The 22,833-nt window shown below is 41.5% G+C and overlaps 1 protein-coding gene and 1 pseudogene across 2 annotated transcripts in view; one reads left to right on the forward strand and one right to left on the reverse strand.

The window, feature by feature from the left end:
- Nucleotides 1–443: 443 nt before the first annotated feature.
- Nucleotides 444–10,645, reverse strand: LOC140211438 (protein FAM200C-like; annotated as a pseudogene).
- Nucleotides 10,332–22,833, forward strand: part of dapk1 (death-associated protein kinase 1) — a 196,848-nt gene continuing 184,346 nt past the window's right edge. The window contains exons 1-2 of one of the 2 annotated variants that reach the window (XM_072281626.1): nt 10,332–10,629; nt 11,437–11,611. In XM_072281626.1, the coding sequence (XP_072137727.1) occupies nt 11,550–11,611 (62 nt within the window). In that variant the 5' untranslated portion in view covers nt 10,332–10,629; nt 11,437–11,549. Of the gene's footprint in view, nt 10,630–10,688; nt 10,806–11,436; nt 11,612–22,833 lie in introns of those variants that run through there. The other variant, XM_072281627.1, reaches the window with a different exon arrangement.

The following is a 22,833-nucleotide window of genomic DNA, read 5'->3' on the forward strand; positions in this document are numbered from 1 at the left end:
GATCACTTTGCAGCGATTTGTTTTCACTTTGACACAGAAGTATCTTACTCTGCTGATCAGTGTCAAAAAAAGCTAAACTAAATCCATCCTGATTCAACATTGTAATACTATAAACATGAAAACTTCCGGTGGTGGGGGGGGGGGGGTTTAATACTTTTTATAGGCACTGTAAGCAACACCATGCCTGATATTCTTGAGCTGATTACTAAATGAAACATTTAAGTCATCAAAGAATTTTATCACAGTTTCAAAAAATGCATGGAAGTATTTCAGCCGTCTGACCTCTATGTGTAAGAGCTAGCATTCAAACTGTTCATCATTCTCGATGTAGAGCTCTCAAAATAGTTGAGAATTGAAAGCATGAGACTTGATCTTATTTACCACTATGATAACAGTAATGATTTGTGCAGCTGATCACCTAGGTTTTTTGTGACAAGATGTTTTCAGTGAATTACACAGTTAATATCAGATAAAGTCTTTTTCAAGGAAGTAAAAACCCCACTTTGGCATCCTGTCATTGGCGGTGCCCCATCTGTTGGACAAGCAGGAATGTTGGTGAGCAGAATATCTTTCTCTTTGGAAAATCACTCAACAACCTGAAACACTGACTCCCCCTTCGTATGTGCTTCTAGTCCCCTTGCAAATAACAACTCTTGAACTATGCTTTCATCTTTTATGAAGCAAACAGAACCAAGAAGTGAAGATTCATTGCTTGTCAAAGTTGACTCATCCAACTGCAGAACAAATTCTGTTGTCTTAATTATGTTGCACTAAGTGCCTTCCACATTCTCAGACATTTCATCTGTTCGTCTTTGAACAGAGCTGTCGCTGAGCAGAATGACATTAATTATTTGTTCTGGTGACTTATGCAAAACTGTACTCAGGACCTTCCTTACTGGTGGCGGAATCAGTTCTTCGGCGACTGTATGGGGCTTTCCAGATTTAGCAATGAGCAACAAAGTGGTATATGAAGCACGCAAACCATCACTGTTCTGTTGTGAAGTGCTGGCAAACATGTTTTAAGGTATTTTCCTTTTCTGAAAGTTGTCACAAATAAAGTTGTGACTAGAAATAAACCAAGATCTTATTTGCTTTATCAGAGTGTATTCTCTTCAAATGTTCAAGGTGCCTGGATGGTTTCATTGTCATATTTGAAAAAACTATAAGCACAACAGACACATTGGCAGCTGTTGGTTGCTTGTTACTGGTGTAAGTCATTTTATATACAGAGAGTCTTGTGCCTAGCATCAATTCATGGACGTACAGTCAATCTATGTATGTAGGCTATCTTACATATTTATACTTATTGTGTTTCGCTTTATTATTATTGTGTTCTTTACCTTGTGGTTTTTATGTTGCATCAGATCCAGAGTAACAATTATTTTGTTACCCTTTACACTTGTGTACTGCAAATGGCATTAAAGAATCTCTCTCTCTCTCTCTCTCTCTCTCGCTTGAATGATGGAACTGGCTGAGATTACAACCTTCTTCAGCTTATTCCGATCCTGTGCATTGCTGCCTCCACACCAGACGGTGAAACAATCAGTCAGAATGCTCCTGAGGGACAGTGACAAACTTCCGTTTGCACCCCTTCCAGACAGAACATTCCAGTAAGGAACTGTGTAATCCAAGGCAAGATCCTCTCAGGAATGTCCTGGGACCTGTACAAAACCATACTCAGAATCTCCCCTACTGCTGGCAGAATCAGTTCTCCTACAATTGCATGGGGCTTTCCAGGTTTAGCAAGGAGCAACAAAATTGTGTATGGCCTGTTTCTTCCATTTTTGTTGTTACTAAGCCACCCCCCCCCACTGCCCCCTTTATTTTTATCACTCCCTTAGAAGCTCTCACCACTCCCGGGGGGGGGGGGGGGGAAGAGGAGGAGGATGTTGCTCACTTTGGGAATCACTGCTTTAGATGCCTGTATTAGTGCAGCTTCGACAAATTTTGAGATGCTTGCAGCAGCTTAGTTAATACTTCATCCGTATCCTGAAATATTCATTCTCTCCGAAACAGTGGTGTCTGCATGCATAATCACCAAGATTTACTGTATTTATTCCCTGTAGCACAGGAGACTGGAGAATGAGAGGAGATTTGATAGAGGTACACAAAATTATGAGGTATAGATAGGGTAAATGCAAGAATCCATGGCTGCACCCTGGAAAAGATGGGTCACTTCCCAAATCTTAGCAGACAGCTCTCGCCAAAGGCAGATGCACTGGTAATATTCATCATACCTTCAACTGACTAAGGAGAAAGTGCGCAAAAATTCAGAACTTCAGACGAAAGCCAAAGTCGATTTTATTACCATATTCACGTGCACAGATGCAATGAGAGACTTACTTGTGGCAGTATCACAGGCACATGACATCAGAGACTGTACATTCACATGAAAAACAGCCTAAATATGAATTATACATAATTTTACAAGAAAGAACACAATTAGAACAAAAATGTTCACTGTAATGGAAAGTTGTCATAGTCTTGCTATACTAAAGTAGTGTTTAGGGTGGTGCAGGTTGGTCAAGAACTGATTGGTTGAAGGAAAGTAGCTGTTCTCGCATATGGTGGTGTGGGACATCTGACTTCAGTACATCCTACTCATTGGTAGCTGCAAGAAAATGGTATGGCCACGATGGTGGGGATCTTTGATAACAGACATTGCCTCCAGAGGCAATGCCTCATGTAGATACATCCAATGGTGAGGCGGGATGTGCCAGTGATTTATTGAACTAAGAACTCTACCCAATGCAGCTTCTTATGTTCAAGCACATTTAAATTACCAAGCCAGTAAAAGGCACATGGTCTACCAGGAAACAGTGATCCTCAGCTTCCTGTAGACTTAACAGTAATGAATGATCTTTGGAGGCAACTGAAGGCATTGAAGAAATAACATTAGTGCTGTTTCTGTAAAATTCTCTGCATTCATTGTTGGGAGAGACAAATCAAGATCAGCATCCTCTCCTCCCGGACTTTCCCAGCTTCAGGGTTTCGACGACAATCCAGTGGGCGGGCCATATTGTTTACATGCCTATCACCAGTTTTCCAAATGAAGCATTTTACTCTAAGCTCTGTCTTAACAAGAAATTCCCAGAAACTCAAGGAATATACTTCATGGATATTCACAAAACCTCCTTGAAAAGGTGTAACATCTCCACTAACTCATGATTATGATTAACAGGTTCATGATCACTCAAAAAGGAGAAGAACCATCTGAGGAGGTACTGAGCAAGTGCAGGTAATGAAAGGGGTGGACAAGATCACAAATGGCCTGCTCAACTGCTGCAAAAAACACCATCTTCTTCACCCTTAACCGAGTTTGCAGATCCCACTTTGGATTCTTCACAGAACAGAACTAGAGTGAATCAAGTCATCCCAAGAGACATCCCAGGAGAAACTCTCGAGTTTTTTTCACTACATGCTATGAAATATTGACTTTGTTTTTTTTTAAATTTTAATCATTGAAATAAATGCAACATTACATGCTGACAAATAAACAGAGATAAAGGCATATCCATCCAGATGGAATGCACTGTCAATAACTCACAAATCAAACCTGTGAATGTCAACAAAATTTTAACGGTTTATGACAGTGGAATATTCCTGTCTAGATCCTCTGCAGTGGCAGTCTGCCAGCATACAAATTACACATTCATATTATGGATGTGAGTCTAAGCTTATCCAGGTGAGAGAAATTAAACAAGATTCACCTCTCCAAACAAAAAGATCTAAAATACCCTAATGATCTTGTGGCTGGATTACTGGGTGCGGTGAGGGGCATATTTTAATGGCCTGAAATCACAGAATTCTAAAGACATGAACATTGACCTACAGTTCTATATTAATGATTCATAAAACAGATGTTTTAAGCTTCTCAGTGGAGGTGTCTCAAGAAAGCATCAAGGATACAAATGATTAGTTTGCAACTTCCACTAATAATTTCGTAATTGGAAGAAAGAGACCCAAAAAGGAGACATTATATTAGATACATAAAGTAGATATTTAAAACAAGCATGAATAAAGTCTACAGATGCTGGGAATTCAGAGCAACACACACAAAATGCTGGAGGAACTAAGCAGATCAGGCAGCAACTACAGAAAAGAGTTAATCAGTTCTCGGCCTGAAACGTTGACTGTTTACTCTTTTCCGTAAGTACTGCCTGGCCTGCTGAGTTCCACCAGCATTTTGTGTGTGTTATTTAAATCAAGCTTCTATTAATTTTTTTGATTATCGGAATGAAAATGTCTTCAATTTTTCTTCCTCCATGATGACAAAGCTTAGATGTTAACTTGCTCTTAACCTCCCATAAAAAGTTGTATTTTAAATGAATACTAACTTAGTTGATTGCTTGACTTCCTCGAACACTCTGCTTCAAATCTATAAAATAGAGAATTTAGAGCAACTGACATGAGCAATGGTTGCTCATATAGAATCCAAACACAGCCTTCATTCATTCATGATTATTCTCCCATTCTAAGATTTCAGTACACTGCCTTTAGAAGCAACACACATAAGTTTTCATGTCATGAAATCATTGACTGAGGCAGAAGTAAGAGAATAATTTCAACTATTTGTAAATGTGCCAGATCTTTGAAACAGCTATATAATTATCTTCATCCTCCTGTTCTTTAGGCATCAACCTAAAAGTTAATTATTTGATTCACTTTTTACATTTGGAATCTGCAGTCCTCTGGCACCAGTGTCCTATCTAAAAAGATAGGAATTATATAACCAAAACATCTAGAATTTCCACTGTTATGAATGAATACTTTCACTATCATATCAAGCAATGAATTCCCAGTCATAATAAATCACTTATGTAAAACAGATTTTCCTCATGTCTGGGTGCCTTATTTAAATTCTGGCATTATGAAAATTGCTGACCCCTTAAGTCACATCGTTACTGCAATGGACTTTAACATCTGAGCAGCTGACCCTGAACTTTAAAAACTCCCTGGTTATGCTGCTTATCTTCCAGTCACTGTTGCTGTCACTGGGCTCACTCTGGCTGTACATGAGGTTTATGGTTTTCTTTTCTGCTGAGTATTATAAATTACCACAAGTAAAAGAAACCAAATATTAATTTTCTGCACGCAAATTCTATCTCTTGTGTGCAAATTGGCAGCAATTTTTTGCCGTTCCTACAATTTAGGTTGATTCTTGCTCACGTTGCTTCATGATCTACTGTTAATTACCTTCAATCTATTTCCTTTCATTCCATGAGGATATTTATCCATATAACCCTTCATAACTTTACACAACTTTGCTGGGTTTTGTGGCTGTAAGGTGAAAAACCCTTCTATTCCAAGTCATAAAACTAGAATTTATTTTCTGATCTTGTAACAGAAGGTTTTTAATCATTGGTTAATTTCAATTAAACTATTTCTGCACTTTCCTAAGATGTGGATCATATCATGTGATATTGGAGAGCTGTGATATTTTGCAGCCAGTTCCCAAGATGACAATAAGCTTAAATCTGAATCCTTTATTGAAAAGTGTGTCTACTATAGGCCACAATATGCTAATTACTGGCTAAATAGTGTTTCATAAAGATTTAGAATACATGTAATTTTCTTGTAATCTACGTATAGCTCTATTTCTCTTATTTCTTTTTATTAGTCTTCTCAACCTCTCCAGCGACTTTCACAGACTGGAGAGCATATCATCCAACCTCAGAAGGCAGTAGAGGCCAATTCTCTGGATTCTTTCAAGAAAGAGTTCGATAGAGCTCTTAAAGATAACAGAGTGAAGGGATATGGGGAGAAGGCGGGAAAAGGGTACTGATTGTGGATGATCAGCCATGATCACAGTGAATGGTGGTGCTGGCTCGAAGGGCTGAATGGCCTATTCCTGCACCTATTGTCTATTGTCTCAACACTCCACTTATCAAATGAACTCCGCTTATCCTTGCACACTTTTAAACTATTCTAACAATGAATAAATATTGCCTCCTTTTGTTCTTTCTAAATAAAGAATTGCTACAAACATCCCTGTATTAAATTCAGATATCTGTGTGCCATCTATTATAACAGCAGGTCTTCTTCTGTTACCTCTCTCTGTCGTTCGTGTTGTTTAATTTTGAGTCTGTTTCAGGTTGTCTATAATCTTTGAAATTATGCTAATTCCAAGTCATTTATACTATATATATCAAAAAGGCTGACAGTTTCATTTCAGGGTCATGACTGCACACAACATGCTTCAGATGAAAACACAATTTATCAACATGACATATGGAGAAATGTATATTCACACCGTCAGTGTCCCTTTAATCTGCCTAGGAATTCTCTTATTTGGTGCTTTATCAAATGCTTTTTGAAACTGTGTGCACAACATCAATTACATAGCAATTACCTATCCTCTCCATCACTCTTCCAAAAACTTAATCAAATAAAGAAAGCATAATTAATTATCTTTAACAAACTCTTGTTGGCTTTCATTTAGTGACCCATTTTTTAAAATGCACTATTAATTAAGTTTTAGATTAATATCTCTAAAGAATCCCCAACTCCACTGTTGAACTAACAAGCTGGTTTTTCCCTCTGTCCTTTATGAACCGGTGCATAAACTTGCAAAATTCCAATCTTCTGATATCTTTACCATATCTAAACATGTAGGCAGAGCATCTATAATTTTCACTTTCATTCTCCTGGAAACCCAGGATGCATCACAATTATGCAAATTGAGCTTCGTTCTTTTCCCAGGTAGACACAAACCAAATTTCCTCTAAATATTTTCTTTACCTGTTGTGTCCTATTCCTATCATTATATCCTTTATCATATGGTATCTTTGTACCTCCACCTACATCCACAGCTCCCCTCAGTCACTTTATATTTCTCACCTACCAGCTGCTTTTAGGCAGCAATCAATAAATATAGCTTTGTTTTCAAACAGCCACTTAGTTGTATCTCACAACCATGTTTCTTGACTCATCACTATCTTACTCAAAGTGTTTGTCCATATCCAGTGTTAGATGAACAGATATTTTCTCCAGCTGTAAAGACTGAAACCATTGTCTTCAAAAACAACAGTGGCTCCATTCCCTGGTCAACATTATCCATCTTCCTGTGAATATTTGAAAATGAATCAGACTGTTTGTGACATTGATGTCATTGTTGAGACAAGATTTTTGAAGACTATGCGGTACCTCCCCACCATCCTGATTTAAAGTTGTAAGGGTTTAGGCAAACAAAAGATGGAATCATGACAACACCCATTGCTACATTGGGTGGTTTATAGGAGCCACAGTAATTCTAACTGTAGGATGGATGTGAAGCATGTAAAAGTCTCAAAAGGCCAAACAATCTCCTATAGCAATGGACATTTATGACATGCAATTAAATAAATGAAAGTGAGAGATAGAAAACATAATGTGGGATCTGCCAGTTACCCATTTTTGAAACCTGATTATAATTTGAAAGCACTACAGTCATTAAATTGTGGGCTATTGTATACAGAGGCAAACACGAAAGGCGGGCCATAAAGTTGAACATATTTCCTCACTACCGAGGTTCAAAAAAACACTGTGCATGACCAAGCTTACATTTTGTCAATAAGAGGTGTAAAATTTTGCGGCAAGGTCGTGGCAAGGATGGCAATTCCAAGAATCTTCCAAACTGCTATGTATGCCCATACCAGCTCCTGAAACAATTCTTTGAAACTGCACCTAGGACCAGCAAGTGCCCTCTATCCCTACCTTATCCAATGACAAACTTGTGTCCATCACCGTTCCACCTCAGCATTACAATGACAGACCTCATCACTGCCGTGTATATGTTACAGGGGGACAAAAGCACCAGTATTAAGCAATGACAAACGTATGGGCTAGGGTTGAACTTCAATATAGTAGTGCAAAACCTACATTACCATTATATCCCTCAGGTCTCAAGAGATTGCAGATGCTGGAATCTGGAGAAACAAATAATTTCTAAAGGAAGTCAGCAAGTTGAGCAGCTTCTGTCAAGTGGAAAAGAACTGACAACACTTTGGACTGAGGCCTTGCATCAAGGACTGAGAGTAGAGAGGGTAGATAACTAATATAAAAAGGAGAGAGGGAGGAATGAGGCAGAGTCTCAGCAGGTGATCGATGGAACATGATGGAAAGATAAACCAGGTGGGGGGGAGGGGGTGTCAAGGGGATTTCACAGTTGGGAGAGAAAGCCAGGTGGATAGCAAAGGGAAGCAGACCAAAACAAAATGGAGCCAGTTGAGGGGAGGAGTGGGGAGGGTAAAGGTGGGGACACAAAGAAATGTGATAAGTAAGGAAGATGATACTGGGAACCATCAGTGGGGAGATGAGGGGCAGAAGCAGCCGGACAGGGGAGGGGACCTGCTGAGTGAAATTTGTGGGTCGAAGGTGGATGGAACAAAGTCTGGGAGTGGAATAAAAATAGATGATAGGGGTTGGAGGGTCAAGGAGCATCAAAAAAAGGGAGAACTGGAGGTGGACGATAGGGAAGAGGAAACAGGAGGCAAGTGATACCTGAAATTAGAAAATTCACCGTTCATACAAGATCCACAGATAGAATGCAAAATATTTGTGCTGGGCTTCACCCTGGAAGTGCAGAAGGTGAATCTAGATAAGTCAGTGTGGAAATAGGAAGGGGAATTGAAGTGACATGCATCTGGGAGATCAGGATGACCATCACGGACAGAATACAGCAGGTCTCCAGATTGATCAGCCAGGATATATCTCTGAGTCTAGAGCTGGAATGGGACAGGCCCTGAAAATTAAAATGGAGTTAACATGGCTGTTTTTTGATTCCTGACCCATGCCTATTGTCTTCACAGACATCTTTCCATGTTGGCACTGGTGGGCCCATAGGCCATGGATGGACACTGAGTGAGTCATGAGAAGCCAGCTCAACCCTGAAATTAACACTGGATGGTTCCTGAATCCAGTGGGGCCTGAGGTCTAATAAATAGCAGAGAGAGAGCTGAATCCTGCCTCCAGTCTACAACATTCTTTCCTGTAACCATACTCACATTCTATGAAGTTATGACTCTAGCTTCTCTTTAAGTTAGGGCTTGCTTAGCATTCTGGAAAATTAAAATTCAGGGCTATGTGGGCCTTTGCCAACTTTATAGTTTCAGCAGCTCCACCATTTTCTCAGGGGCACAGATTGCCAGGAACACCAGCACTATCCACCCCTGCATCAGTCACTGTGATATTCCACCAATCTCCTACCAGGTCCTGTCTCATTATTCCACCTCTGCTTTGTTACTGGCTGCATCCTCTCTCCACCCTCTAACCTTTTCTTGTTTCTGGCCTGTTCCAACATATTTCTGACTGGCCCCTCTCACTCTACCCTGCATAGACATGAAATCATGCAAACCTCAGTTGCCCAAATGCTAACTTGTGTCATGATACAAATATCATCCAACAATCTGATCTGGTTATCTACACTACATGCTTCTGGTTAAGAATAATTTGCTTTCGCATTAAATTTCATATTTCTCAATGGTCTTTCCTTTGTTCCCTCCCCTGCAACTCCCTAAGGAATCTTCAGTCTCCAGATTCTAGTCTTCTAATCAAAGAATTTCATCAGTGGGCCACGACCAGAGGTGTATTCAGAACCAAAAGGGCTCTTCACTGCTTCCTGAGTAGATACCTTGTCTCTCGAGACTCCATCAAATGGAGTCGTGATGAAGGGTCTCAGCCTGAAACATCCATTATTATTCCCCTCCATAGATGCTGCCTAACTTGCCGAGTTCCTCCAGCACTTTGTGTGGGTCACACCATAAAACCTACCCCTTCACCTATTTTCCGTCACCTGCCCTAATAACTTCTTAGGTGTGTCGGCAATATCAAATTTTATTTATAGCACTCCAATTGAATCCTTGATACAACTTATTATGTTAAAGGAGCTGTCACGGAAAGCCAAAAGTCAGAAGATGGCTAATTTCTCTTTAACTGGGACTGCAAACATTTGCACATAACATGAAAGTCAAGAAGTGTACGTTCTGTAAATCTGAAATAACAACATAAATCGCTGAGAACACTCCATGGGCAGGCGATAGCTGTGGCAGAAGAAACGAAATTAATGTTTCTCTTGGACTGAAAACATTTAACTCTGTTTCTCTCTCCACCGATGTTACCTGACCTGCTAAGTGTCAACACGCTCTTAGTATATTTGCATATAATAGCAGTGTTAGTAACTTCATCCCTCAAGTTCTAAGATTTCAACTGCAGTAAACAGAATTCTACCTCCCAGTTGACGGGATTATTTCACATAAATTCCCCCCTCCCCTTCGGCGAGTGTATGACTTATGATGGATTTGATAATATACGCCGCAGACCAACTCAAAGATACACTCCTTGGCTGTGAAGCAAAGGCAGAAACTAAGGGAATAAACGATACCGAAAGATCCCATCTTGAGGAAGGAAACGTGTAGACGCCACAGCGATAGGGAAGTGGCGAGCTCTTTGCTGTAACTTCCATTCCGTCGCTGGCACCTAGGGAGAACACACCTTTTATTTTCCCACCGGTTGCAACCGTGAGTTGAAGGGAGAAGAGGCCGCCTGGTGAACGCGGAGTGGTTTTATGCACGAAAATAAACACAAAGCCGGGCGTGGGAGCTGGATATCTTCCCCCAGACGCCAACGAGCGAGCCGTGAGTGGCGAGCGGAGTGAGTATGCTGTCATTGGCTGGGCCGCCGTGCTGGGCTCCGGGAGTCGCGGCAGCTGACGCCCGGCCCGAACTGCCGGCGCTGGCTGGGGTACGAGCACAGCGGGGGACTGCTCGGGGGTGATGGGCGTGCTGCATTTCTCCGCTCCTGGTCCAGCAGCTTCTGCGAGTGGGCCGGTATTGCCTCCTTTAATCGCTTTTTATTTCGGGATGGGTTGCTTGGGCACAAGGCCGAGGCTGGCGCTGTGTGCACGGTGGTTACCGGCGACGAATCCGTCCAGCAGTCTGCCGAAAACCTCCGAAACTCACATCGGATGTGGAACTCCCGTGTTTTTAAAGGTTTTAATTGACCAAGTGCGAAATGCCGATAATTTAAAATGCGGCTCGATTTCGAGAGTGTTCGTACAAGAAACTGGAATGATTGGTGGTTAGAAAACAATTAATTTTCTTCTGTATTTTTGTGTTACTTGAACATTATGTACGCTGAGAGCTCTGGGTTTCTAGCCCCGTGTAGCTGAACTACAGTGAACCAGCTAACGCCATCCAGCCCTTTTCAAAGACTGGGTGTTGCTGGCTGTACGTTGGGGTTACGATAAGCGTTATATTTTAAATATTGTTTTTAACATAACACAATATATTCGTTGGGAACTATGAGCAAAGCTGACGTTTGCTTTATTTGTACGTAGCGCAGCTGAAACAACGAAATGCAATTTTTTTTACGTGCCGAGGAACGCCCATCGAGTTCATTGTTATTTTATAACGAATACAATTTAGCGCAGGAGTATCATTTTCAACTTCTTTTACACAGGCAGAATGCGCTTAAAACTGAGGATGCAAGTGAGGGAGTGTCGCCCTACTGGATGCTAAAATCGGTTACCTTTGTACGGTTGGTTGTACAGCGGGATGAAGTAACCAGTTACCATGAGCGTGTTTAAGCAAGAAAATGTGGAAGATTATTACCAAATCGGCGAAGAGCTGGGCAGGTGAGTGCTTAGAATTTCAGAAGCTGAGTGTACCGATACAGATTTCGTAAATGTGGAACAATGGATGACAAGCTTTTGACACCGTCTTCTTGACAGGTAAATTTTGGCAGGAGGGGTTGGACAGAAATTATGCCTGGTTCTAATTTCACCCACCCTCCACCGTTTCCCTTCATTGACAGCTATGCTCGTGAAAACCATATGCATAGTTTTCAATTTAGTTGTCAATAATCTGCCTGTCCAGAATTTAGTATATACAGTATTCCATTAAATGGAAGGTGTCAACAGTTTGAGAATGGGCCTATAAGGTGTGCTGTGTATGGTTTTTTTTTTGCTGTCTTCAATCCTCACTCAGTTCACTTATTGTTTATCACGATAATCCGGTGGAGATGATGTTTTACTATGGTCTAATTTAGTTGTTGTTAAGTTTTCCTGGGAAGGAGCTGGGGGGGGGGGGTGGTTTGGCAAAATTTAAGGTAAACTGTTGTGGAAGATTGCATTAATTTGAGAACTCTATTAGTGTTCGGAAGCTTTATTGCATTTGCCGATATCGTGGTTACCAAGGAAGTACAGTACTGATAAACTGAAAATTAGCACGCATGGATGTGCGATAGCGAGTAAATTGCACTTGTGAACACTGAAGCTGTACCACATGTTGTTAAATAGAAAACTGTCAAGGGATTCGCTGGTTTGAAATGGACAACAAAATGAAGCATTGTAACCTGTTGTAGACATCAGAAAATGGGTTGTAGCAGGCTGTGGCACAGGTTCGCTGGAACAGCACTCTATTTAAAATCATCTGTTTGTACACCTGGCAGCATTCTATTTAAATTAGATGTATGTGCACCGGATAAATTAAACAGAATGCTGGAGCTTGTCAACATATTAATTTAGTCCATTGCAATTTACTTGGACAGATATTCACATTACTCCTGATGCATTAGGTGTTTTGTACCGGTTTGACTTTGTAATGATGATTCTGTGTATTGTTCTGGTCATTTTAGCTAATAGAGAATGACTGCAATTAGAAAAATACCTTTGTAAAATGCAATAATCTCAGTCTTTTGAGGAATCAGCAAACATTGCATGTAATATATCTACCTTATTAAACAGCCATGCTTTTTTTTGCACTGTGCCCAATTACTTCAAATTGAAATCTGTTGAAATGATTGGGTCGTGAAACTACTGTGTTATGGGTTTTTTTTCTGTAAAAGGAACTTTAAGTGTTTTCAGACAAATTATTTTGTTCCTAATGGTTTGATTTCTAAAATGTTTGTGGCATAGGAGGCAACCGTTTGGCCTGCAAAGGCACTTCCACCTCTGTAGAGAAATCTAGACTGTTCCACTTCCCCTAACTAATTCCCTCCAGAATCCATGAAATTGTTTTGCCTTTTGACTGTCCAATTCCCTTTTGACAGTTCCCAATTGACAATGTGGACTGTGGCATCAAAAGTATAACCAAAATGTTGAAGGTTTCTCTGAAATGCCCGGGCATCTTTTTCCATCACTTGGAATGTGTCCCCTACTCCCTAAACTATCTGTAAAAGGGTGCAGTTTCTCTGTACTTACATCAAGAATCCTATCAAATATCTCTACACATTTGTGGCTTCCTCGCCTTCTCCAGTCTAATCTAGCAAGTGAGAGAGTTCCTCCAGCATTTAGTGTGTGTTGCATACATTTCCATGGAGTCACTTAGTGAAAGATTTACTGTGCTCTTGCTACCACCCTAACATTCTTTCTAAGAAGTGCAGATCAGAATTGGCTGCAGTAACATTCAACATTTTGGTTATTAGTTTCCCCTCCCCCTCCTGTCTTCTCCTATCATTTTGGATCTCCCCCTCCCACTTTCAAATCTCTTACTAGCTCTTCTTTCAGTTAGTCCTGATGAAGGGTCTTGGCCCGAAACGTCGACTGTACCTCTTCCTAGAGATGCTGCCTGGCCTGCTGCGTTCACCAGCAACTTTGATGTGTGTGGCTGCAGTACAGTTGTGTTCTTTTTTTAAAAAAAAAGTGTCACTGAACTTCACTAAATGTAGTATGAAATTGAATCTTTTCTGTAACCTGACGTTTTCTTTATTAGTTTTAAACCACCTGTGTGTATGTAGATGTGGTATTTATGATTGCCCTTGCAAAATTTTCCTTCCTGTTCTCTGTTCATAAAATGTAGAAAATTACAATGCAGACCCTTCAGATGATGATCTTGTGTCAACATTTAATCTACTCTGAAATCATAATCTAACCCTTCCTTCCCACATTGCTCTCCATTGCTGTCTGTTTTCACTGTACAGTATATGCAATCAAAGGTACAGTTATTTTATGAGAATAATTGGTTGCCAAAGCATTACATCTATAATCGCAAGTCAGATATTAATTGTCAACAAGTAAGCAGAAAAAATACATCTTTGGCTGGCTTTTTACACCTGTTTAGTTCACATTCATTTTGACAATACTTAGAGAAAAGGTTTTACACATGCTCACGTACTGCATAACAAATTTCCAGAGACTGAACTAGAAAGACCTGGTACAACAGTACAACATCATTAACATTAAGACAACATTAAGTTTAACACAATCTCCCTCCATGATTTCCTTGTCAATTTGCCCCTCCCCAGTACTCTCCCTCCTAGCACATAACCCTGTAAGCAACAGAAATGCTACACCTGCCCATTCACCTCCTCCCTCACCTCCATTCAGGGCCCAAGCAGTCCTTCCAGGTGAGGCAACACTTTACCTGCGAAACTGTTGGGATTGTCTACTGTATCTGGTGATCCTGATGCAGCTCCCTCTACACTGGTGAGATCCAATGTAAGTTGGGGGGCTTCTTTGTCAAGCACTTCTGCTCTGTCCACAAAAAGAAGGTCTTCCCGGTGGCCAACCATTTTAATGCCCATCCCCATACCAGTTCTGACATTTCGGTCTGTGGCCTCCTCTTCTGCCATGATGAGGTCACTCTCAGGATGGAGGAGCAACACCTCATATTTTGTCTAGGTAACCTCCAATCTGATGGCAGGAACATCAATTTCTGATTTTTAAAAATTTTTTTTTCTTTTCTCCTCACCCTCCCCTCTTCTTCTAATCCCCACTCAAAGGTTTCGAAGGTACATTTAATGTCAGAGAAATGTATACAATATACATCCTGAAATGCTTTTTCTTCGCAACTATCCACAAACAGAGGAGTGCCCCAAAGAGTGAATGACAGTTAAATGTTAGAACCCCAAAGACCCCCCCCCAGCTCCCCTCCTCCTACGTGTAAGCTGCAGTGAGCAATGATCCCCCCTCCCCCCACCGGCAAAAAAAAAGCATTGGCACCCACCACTGAGCACTCAAATGTGCAGAAAAGACACAGACTTGCAGTACTCCAAAGACTACACATTCACCTGGTATTTGTCATACCACAGGCTCTCTCTCCCTAATAAGGGAGAAAGAGATGTCTCTGTTTCACAGCAGGAGGGGAGACATAACAAACAACTTGCTGGCTTATGATGTTAAAAGTCCGTTGTGTTGCTTTTTCTGAGCTCTGTGCCCAAAGATCTCAGGTCTCTCGCCACACAGCCAAAGATCTTCCAGCTCCCATGACACACCGGTCCAGGACATCGACCTTCAATCTGCCCGTCCCCAGAGCCCTGAGATCCTAGGCCTCCAAAGGCAAGCCGAACTCTTAGGCCACACCCTTGGCATGTTGGATAACGGCCAGTCGTGACACCCCAAGGGCAGGTCCCATTCCCGCAAACAACTGAAGTCAGCATGCAACTCCAGGTCAGAGTCTTCAAAAGAACCCTGAAAGGGAAAAATAGGGATATTAAAGATGGAAATGGAACTGGTTCCAAAGACTCAAATAAAGGAGACACCGTTTAGCGCCATCTTGACTAAGCTCTGCCCCACTCTAGCCTTGTACCTCCTCTTCTCACCTGCTTATCACCTCCCCCTGTTGCACCTCCTCCTCTTTCTCCCATGGTGTACTCTTCCCGCCTATAAGATTCCTTCTTCAGCCCTTTGCCTTTCCCACCAATCACCTCCCAGCTTCTTGCTTCATCCTTCTCCCCCACCTACCTGGCTTAACCTATCACCTTCTAGATTATCCTCCTTTCCCTCCCCCACCCCCACCACTTCCCCCTTCATTTCCAGTCCTAATGAAGGGTCTCAGCCCGAAACGTCCACTGTTTATTAATATCCACAGATGCTACCTGACCTGCTGAGTTCCTCCAGCATTTTGTGTGTGTTGTTAATGCAACAAATCTGTTTCTTACAGTTTTCATAAATCCACAAACGATGACTTTAAAAGCAACATGCACAAAATGCCGGAGGAACTCAGCAGGCCAGGCAGCATCCATGGAAAAGAATATCGTCGATATTGCAGGCCGAGATCCTTCATCAGGACTGGGGGGAAAAAAGATGAGGAGTCAGAGTAAGAAAGTGGGGAGAGGGGAGGAAGAACCACAAGGAGATAGGTGAAACTGGGGGGAGGGGAGGGGTGAAGTAAGGAGCTGAGAAGTTGATTGGTGAAAGTTATTCCCCATTCCCATTTCCCTCTCTTGCCTCATCTCCTTATCTGCCTATCATCTCCCTCTGATGCTCCCCTTTTTTTCTTCCATGGCCTTCTGTCCTCTCCTATAGATTCCTCCTTCTCCTGCCCTGTATCTCTTTCGCCAAACAACTTCCCAGCTTTTTACTTCACTCCTCCCCCTCCCCCTCCCAGTTTCACCCATCACCTTGTGCTTCTTTCCCTCCCACCCCCCCCCCCCAACTCTGACTCCTCATCATTTTTCCTCCGGTCCTGATGAAGGGTCTCAGCCGAAACCACAACTGTACTCATTTCCCTAGATGCTGCCTGGTCTGCTGAGCTCCTCTAGCATTTTGTGTGTTACTTGGATTTCCAGCATCTGTAGATTTTCTCTTGTTTTGTGATGTGACTTTAAAAGTATCTTTTCAAAATATTACTGCGGACTTGAAAGGTCATTTTCAGGTTATGTGTGAGTTTGCAATAATTTGTCAGGTACTTTGCCATGATGTTAATTAAAAATTTGGTGCACTTTTCAAGTACCTCATTCCATCCATGTTCATGAATATTTTTCTAGAATGAAGGATCAGTCTTTCCTTTTAAGGAGGAAGAGTTGGGTGTGCTTTGGAATAGGTAATACAACAATTGAAACTTGGAAACCAGTTATCTCCTTCCCTTTGTCAGGGAAGATGCAGAAAAAGACGCAGAGCAAAACTGAAAAACGGATGTAAAGCAATGCAGATGCTGGAAGCCTCAAACAAGTGTCAGAAAAATCATCAACGTGTGTGAAAGAACAGAAACCAACAGAGATTGGGAGACAAATGAGGGCAAAATACAGGTCTCTGGTTATTATAAATAGGAGGGGTAGAGTCACCTGAAATTACCAAAAGAAAAAACATTGATTACTGGAAATTTGATTTTTAAAATGCTGATCATATAACATAAAGGTTTTCTCTCGGCTGCAAATGCCCAAGGTGGTTACAGCACATACATACAAGCAAATGTTTGAGAAACTCGTGGGATGGATTTGCCAGTTTCAGGCATCATCTGCTGTGTGGAAATTTGGTTTGTGGCAATATCATTGCATCTTGCAGAGAAATCTGGTTAAGTTTTATGCCTTCATTTAAGTGCACATTATCCTTGATTGACCTGTGTTTTTACTGAACTATTTTGATGGGTGGTCATGTTTCTGCCTTGCGAACTGTTCAGCTAACGAGCAGTTAATCACAACAGAACCCTACCATAACCTGCAGAGAATCTGTAGTGGAATGACACTAGGTTTGTAAGCTTGTTTTTGTTGAGGAAGAAGAGAAGTTGCTTTTCCATGAGCTTGTGATGAACTATTTGAAGGCCTTCTGTTCATTGAGGTCAACCATGGATGTTGTCTCCTAGGTGTCTATGTGATATGCCAGCCAGGGCAGTACGATATGGAGAGCAAGCTGTTGCCCAGGCAGCTGGCTCCCCCTCACCAAGCAGCTGATGAACCCAAAGGAATGGCAGAGACCGATGTAGTTTGGTATCAGTGACATCGCAGGGGTTGCCAGTCAGCGCTGAACTCAATGTAGGACTGCCTTAGAGACTCCCAACTCTGGAATTTTCATTGGTGTTTTCTCCTGAAGCCTTACCCAAGAGTAGGTATAGTGGCAAGGCAGCAGAGATTTGAGATCAGTTTTTCCTCTCCTAAGTGAGCTGCCAGTCACAGCTAATGAGTCCCATCTGTCCAACACGGCTGGTTTTAGTGCACCCGTAACCCGCCTTTGTCCCTTCTCCTGTCAGTTGAAATGGTTCTGATGGGCTTTGTAACTGAGCCACACGTGAAGACCAGGAGGTGGACTTGGTTGTAAGGGGCTATTTGAGGTGCATACTGTTGGGAACATTTCAAAGTATTTAAAGTACATTTATTATTAAAGAATGTACAAATTATACAAACTTGAGATTTGTTTGGTTACAGGCAGACGCAAAGCGGGGAACCCAAAACAACCCAATTTTTTAAAAAAGACCAGCCCCCAATGCACACAGAGAAGGAGGGAAGAAACAAATCATGCTAACAATAGTGGTGAGCAACAACAATAGCATTCTGAACCAAATTGAGTACTTAGACCCAAACCCCCAGAATAGGCCCAAAGCATCAGTATTCAGTTCATCATATAAGTGGAGCAAATCGCCACAAAATTGGTAGACACGAAGCATAGCAGTCAGGATTAATCTTACAGCCTTAGCATCGTGGAGAGAGGAGCTCTCAGTCTGTCTGAGCCAGCAATTAAATTGTTTGAATAGTGGATTGCACCTCGCACTAGGACCTAGCCCCAGGCCCACCACGACAAATTGTTCCGGGCTTGGATTTCACTGCCAAAGAAGCCCTTCTCGACTTCTCCAAACTAGCTTGGCACCCAGAGCAATCCAACCTCACCCGACTCTCGACACCTTGCCCTTCCGTTCTACATGGGCTGGCGCTTAGATTATTCAAACAGCGGATTGTACCTTGCATTAGGATCCAGGATCCGGGCTCCGCTGCGGCAAATTGCTGCAGGCCTAGAACATGCCCCCCAGCAATTCACTTAGAACTTAGATTTCCCATCTCCCATATCACATCCACCAGCTATAACAACCTTAAGGAATCTTTTGAAGTATACTAGAAATGATTGAGGCGGAATTCAGAATGAAAGTAGGAATGAGATGGAGAAGCAAAGTGACAGGTGGTGGAAACTTTAGAGTCTTCTCTGCAGACTGAATGGAGGTCCTCTACAAAGCTACTGTTTGATCTGTTTCCAACATTGGAGTGAATACACTATCCAAAATACAAGGAAACTGCAACTACTTCTGGAAGCTGCATTTGGGTCCTTGAGTAATGGGAGACAGAGCAGGTGTTGCACAGGAAGGTGCCATTAGAAGGATAGTGGTGATTGGTCAGAGTGGAGGCTAAACCAGAGCAACCTAAAGGAACCTGTTTTGTTCTTGGATGGCGGGAGTCATGTTGCAAAGAGAGGCATAAGGGGTAGTCAGAGTTGTCACTCAGCTTGTAAATATTGGAGTTGGCATGCAGTGTTAGAAAGGTAGAGACCAGTTTAGTGAACAGCTGTGCTCTCATTACTTTAAAAAATCAGAGAAGCATGTGTGGTTTATGCTGGTATTAGTGACCAATTTTGTGGCTTTTTTTTCTGTAGCAAAATTCTTGATTTCAGTTCCCCTGTAAAGAAAATTGATAGCAATGCAGATCTAGACACAACCTAATACAGAGAGTAATGTCTCTATTTCAGCATTTGTTCTGGGCCACATTGGAAAGCTATGCCTATTAATTCATGTCCTCATAAGTGGGACTCTTTCAGCAGATTAAAGCAGTAAAGATTAAGTTGACAGAGAGTAAAAAATGTTGCATTAAGTCTGAATAAATAGGTGCACAAAGTTGAATAAAAGCAGTAACCTTAAGTGGGTACCTTTAAAGAATGCTTTAGGTCAGACAATCTGATTCTTTTAAACTAATGAATGAATTGAGTTAATGCCTGATAATTACACTTCCTCCCAACTGATCAACTTCTATGGTTCACGTTTACTGTCTGCTAGAGATTATCCTTCCCAACTTTGATTATAAGGAAGGCTTTAATGAAAGATTTTAGCGAGAGATTGGTGTTGGATTTTGTTTGAGGCCATTTTAGTGAATTGGATGGGTGAAGTGTAGCTTGTAAGAAAACTTACAAAATATTCTTTTATTCTTTGCTGAAGAGTGAATATGCATTGTGGCCAGGCCTAAGACCCGAACGTTTTATACTTGGGTGCATTATGTTTGAATGCAATGTTTAAATATGTAGTTTGTTTACATCAGCCTCCTATTTTTACACATATAACAAGCTTTTAATTTCAAAGCTTAATTGAACTCTAGACAAGAACATACTGATGGAAATCCAAACTTTTGTTGCTTATTTTGATAGAACACATTGGAAATCAATATTTGCTTTAAAGGCCAGCTCATTCCAATTGTTTTTATCCTTTAATGAAAGTGAAATTATGGGCATACTTTGAAACTCATTAAGGATCTCAAATAACCATGCAGTGAAATCAGGTGGTGTAACATTGTTATGACCTTTTAACTTCTGACTTCTGCCTGTGATGTTGATGAGCAATAAAATAGTTATGAGCTTACAAATTATTTTTTGGTTTGTAATGCAAATGATTTCCTTGAACAGAATATTGCAGTTGCTTTCAGCCATGAAACATAACAATGTATTGGCATGAATCTGATTTTATTTATTATTTGATTCTTATTGAATATTAATCTGTCCAACATCCCTATATTTGCTTGCACCTTCAGTTTCCGGGCCACTATCCTGAGGCTCTGTCAGTCGTCTTGTATAGATATAAAATCTATGGTACTAATTGAAGAGGAATAGTTGAGGTCTCTGAACCTTGCTTCATATGTAATCCGTAAACATCACTGTAAAAGATTATCTGATCCTTTATTATTGATAGGTTGGCTGCTGTATTTCTCTGTGTCATAGCATTGACCACATTTCAAATTGGCTGTGATAAAAGTTTAAGCAACACACAAAAAAATGCTGGAGGAAGAACTCAGCAGGCCAGGCGGCATCTGTAGCAAAAAGTACAGTCGACATTTTGGGCCGGGACCCTTCGGCAGCAAACCAGGAGGGGGATGGATGAAATAAAGAGCTGGGAAGTTGATTGGTGAAAGGAATGCAGGGCTGGAGAATGGGGAGTCCAATAGGAGAGAACAGGAGGCCATGGAAGTAAGAAAAGGTGGGGGGAGGAGCACCAGAGGGAGGAGGTGAACAGGCGAGGAGATGAGGTGAGCGAGGGAAAAGGGGAATGGTGAAGTGGGGGGGGGCATTACCAGAAATTGATATTCAAGCCATCAGGTTGAGAGCTACCCCACGTGGAATACAAGATGTTGTTCCTCCAACCTGAGTGTGACCTCATCAAGACAGTAGAGATTAAGTTTTATCCTTTACAAATGTGAGTTTATTTATTTTTCACTACTTAACTGTGCATAGGCCGCATAATGTGTTTCCTGTATTCAAATTTTTTCAAAGCTCAAGAACCCAATAAGAAATGTTCTGCTTTTTCAGATTGTATAACTGAAAGACAGGAAGCTTCAGTGCAGGATTAACATCTCCAGCATACTTGGGTGTAAATTAGCTGGCTCGTTTCCTATATGAGTAAGCAGCACATTTGCTTTTTTGGCTATGAAGTTCTGTGGGATGAAACGTGAAAATTTGATGTCTTCTGCTGAGGCAATTGAGGACATGTTGTTTCCACTCCAGCTGGGAAGTGACCGAGGACATTGTGGGGAAACTCCACAGGTTTTTGCCATAGGAGGGTCAGCAAGTGTTTGGCCTGGTGAGCGTCTAGGTTATTTTGGAGGCAGTGTGCTCGTTCACTATTCTTTATGCACTTGTGTGCGATCCTGATACCTGGACTTAAGATTCCTGTTGCCATCCTAAATGCTCCCTTTCCACTTTGAGCAGTCAAGGGCCAGGAATTTCTTGTGGCTGATGGGGATATTGTATTTTTCAAAGACTTGCTCGAATCTTTTTCTTTCGCTGCCTGGTAATTTGTTCTCACAACCTAGTTTAGAATAGAGCCTGTGTTTCGGGAAGCTAGTATAAGGCATGGGACTGGCAGAGTTTGTTCACCCACCAGAGCTAACTTAATGGAAGTAGGGCCTTAGTGCTGGAGATGTTGGCCAAAAAAAAAACTGATGTTAGTGTGCTCATCTTGATCTTGCCTCGATCTTCAAGCATATTTTTGTTTTCCTTCAGACAATGTATTGTTGCACTTGAGAATGGGAATTCCATCGTGAGTGCCTGCCTACACTAAGAGTTGGCTGCCATCAATTGGGAAGTGGTCCATGTCTTGTGTGGATGTGTAATAGCAGAACGTGACGTTGTACAGTAGGGACAAGGTGGTTGAGGCATATTGGTTTATTTTGTGAATGTAGGACCCAGTCCCCTCGTATGCTTTGGTGAACAGGCTGATGGCTTGGAACTCAGCCTCCAAACATACATAAGCAGTAGCATTGATTGCATGTAGCCACTCAACCACTGAGGTTGAAGTGACCTTGGTTCTGATGTGCAGGTGATTCAAGCTGAAACTTTCCATTAGCATTATGGATTAGTTATACTCCACTGGGCAACATGTACAACGTAGCTGTAAGTAATTTTTAACCATTGAATTACAGTAACAGCTTCAAGGGACTTTTCTACGTGGGAGTGACTTTTCAAACATTATCACTTCTCTTTCTGCCATATTGATGGCAGTCAGGTAGTTTTTCTTGGACGGTAGGGGGAGGAAACGTGAGCAAGTTCAGATAGAGCTCCTTTGTTTTTTTTTAACTACCTCCTGCTCCTGCTATTCATCTTCAGCCAGATTATATAAGACCATTATTTTGGCTCTGTTTTCAGTCTGGTGTTTAAAGCAGCAGTGAACAGGAATTAAAATTGGAAAATGTGGAAATGCTCAACAGATCATGCAGCATCTGTGGAGACAGACGCAGTTGATGCTCCAGAATGTTCTCTGAGTTCCTGAGTATGTCCACCACTTTCACTTGTACTTCAGCTTTGTGGTTTCAGTGTGTTTTGTCTTTGGATTAAAACTGGGAAGTAGTGCACTGACTCACTATTGGATCACCTCACCCTCAATATGGTTCTTATAAGGAAAAGGTCACTATGGATGCATTGGCAGAGTTAAGAGAGAGAAGACAGCTGAAACGTCTCAA

This window comes from Mobula birostris, chromosome 17, assembly GCF_030028105.1.
Source record: "Mobula birostris isolate sMobBir1 chromosome 17, sMobBir1.hap1, whole genome shotgun sequence".
NCBI classification, from domain to species: Eukaryota; Metazoa; Chordata; class Chondrichthyes; order Myliobatiformes; family Myliobatidae; genus Mobula; species Mobula birostris.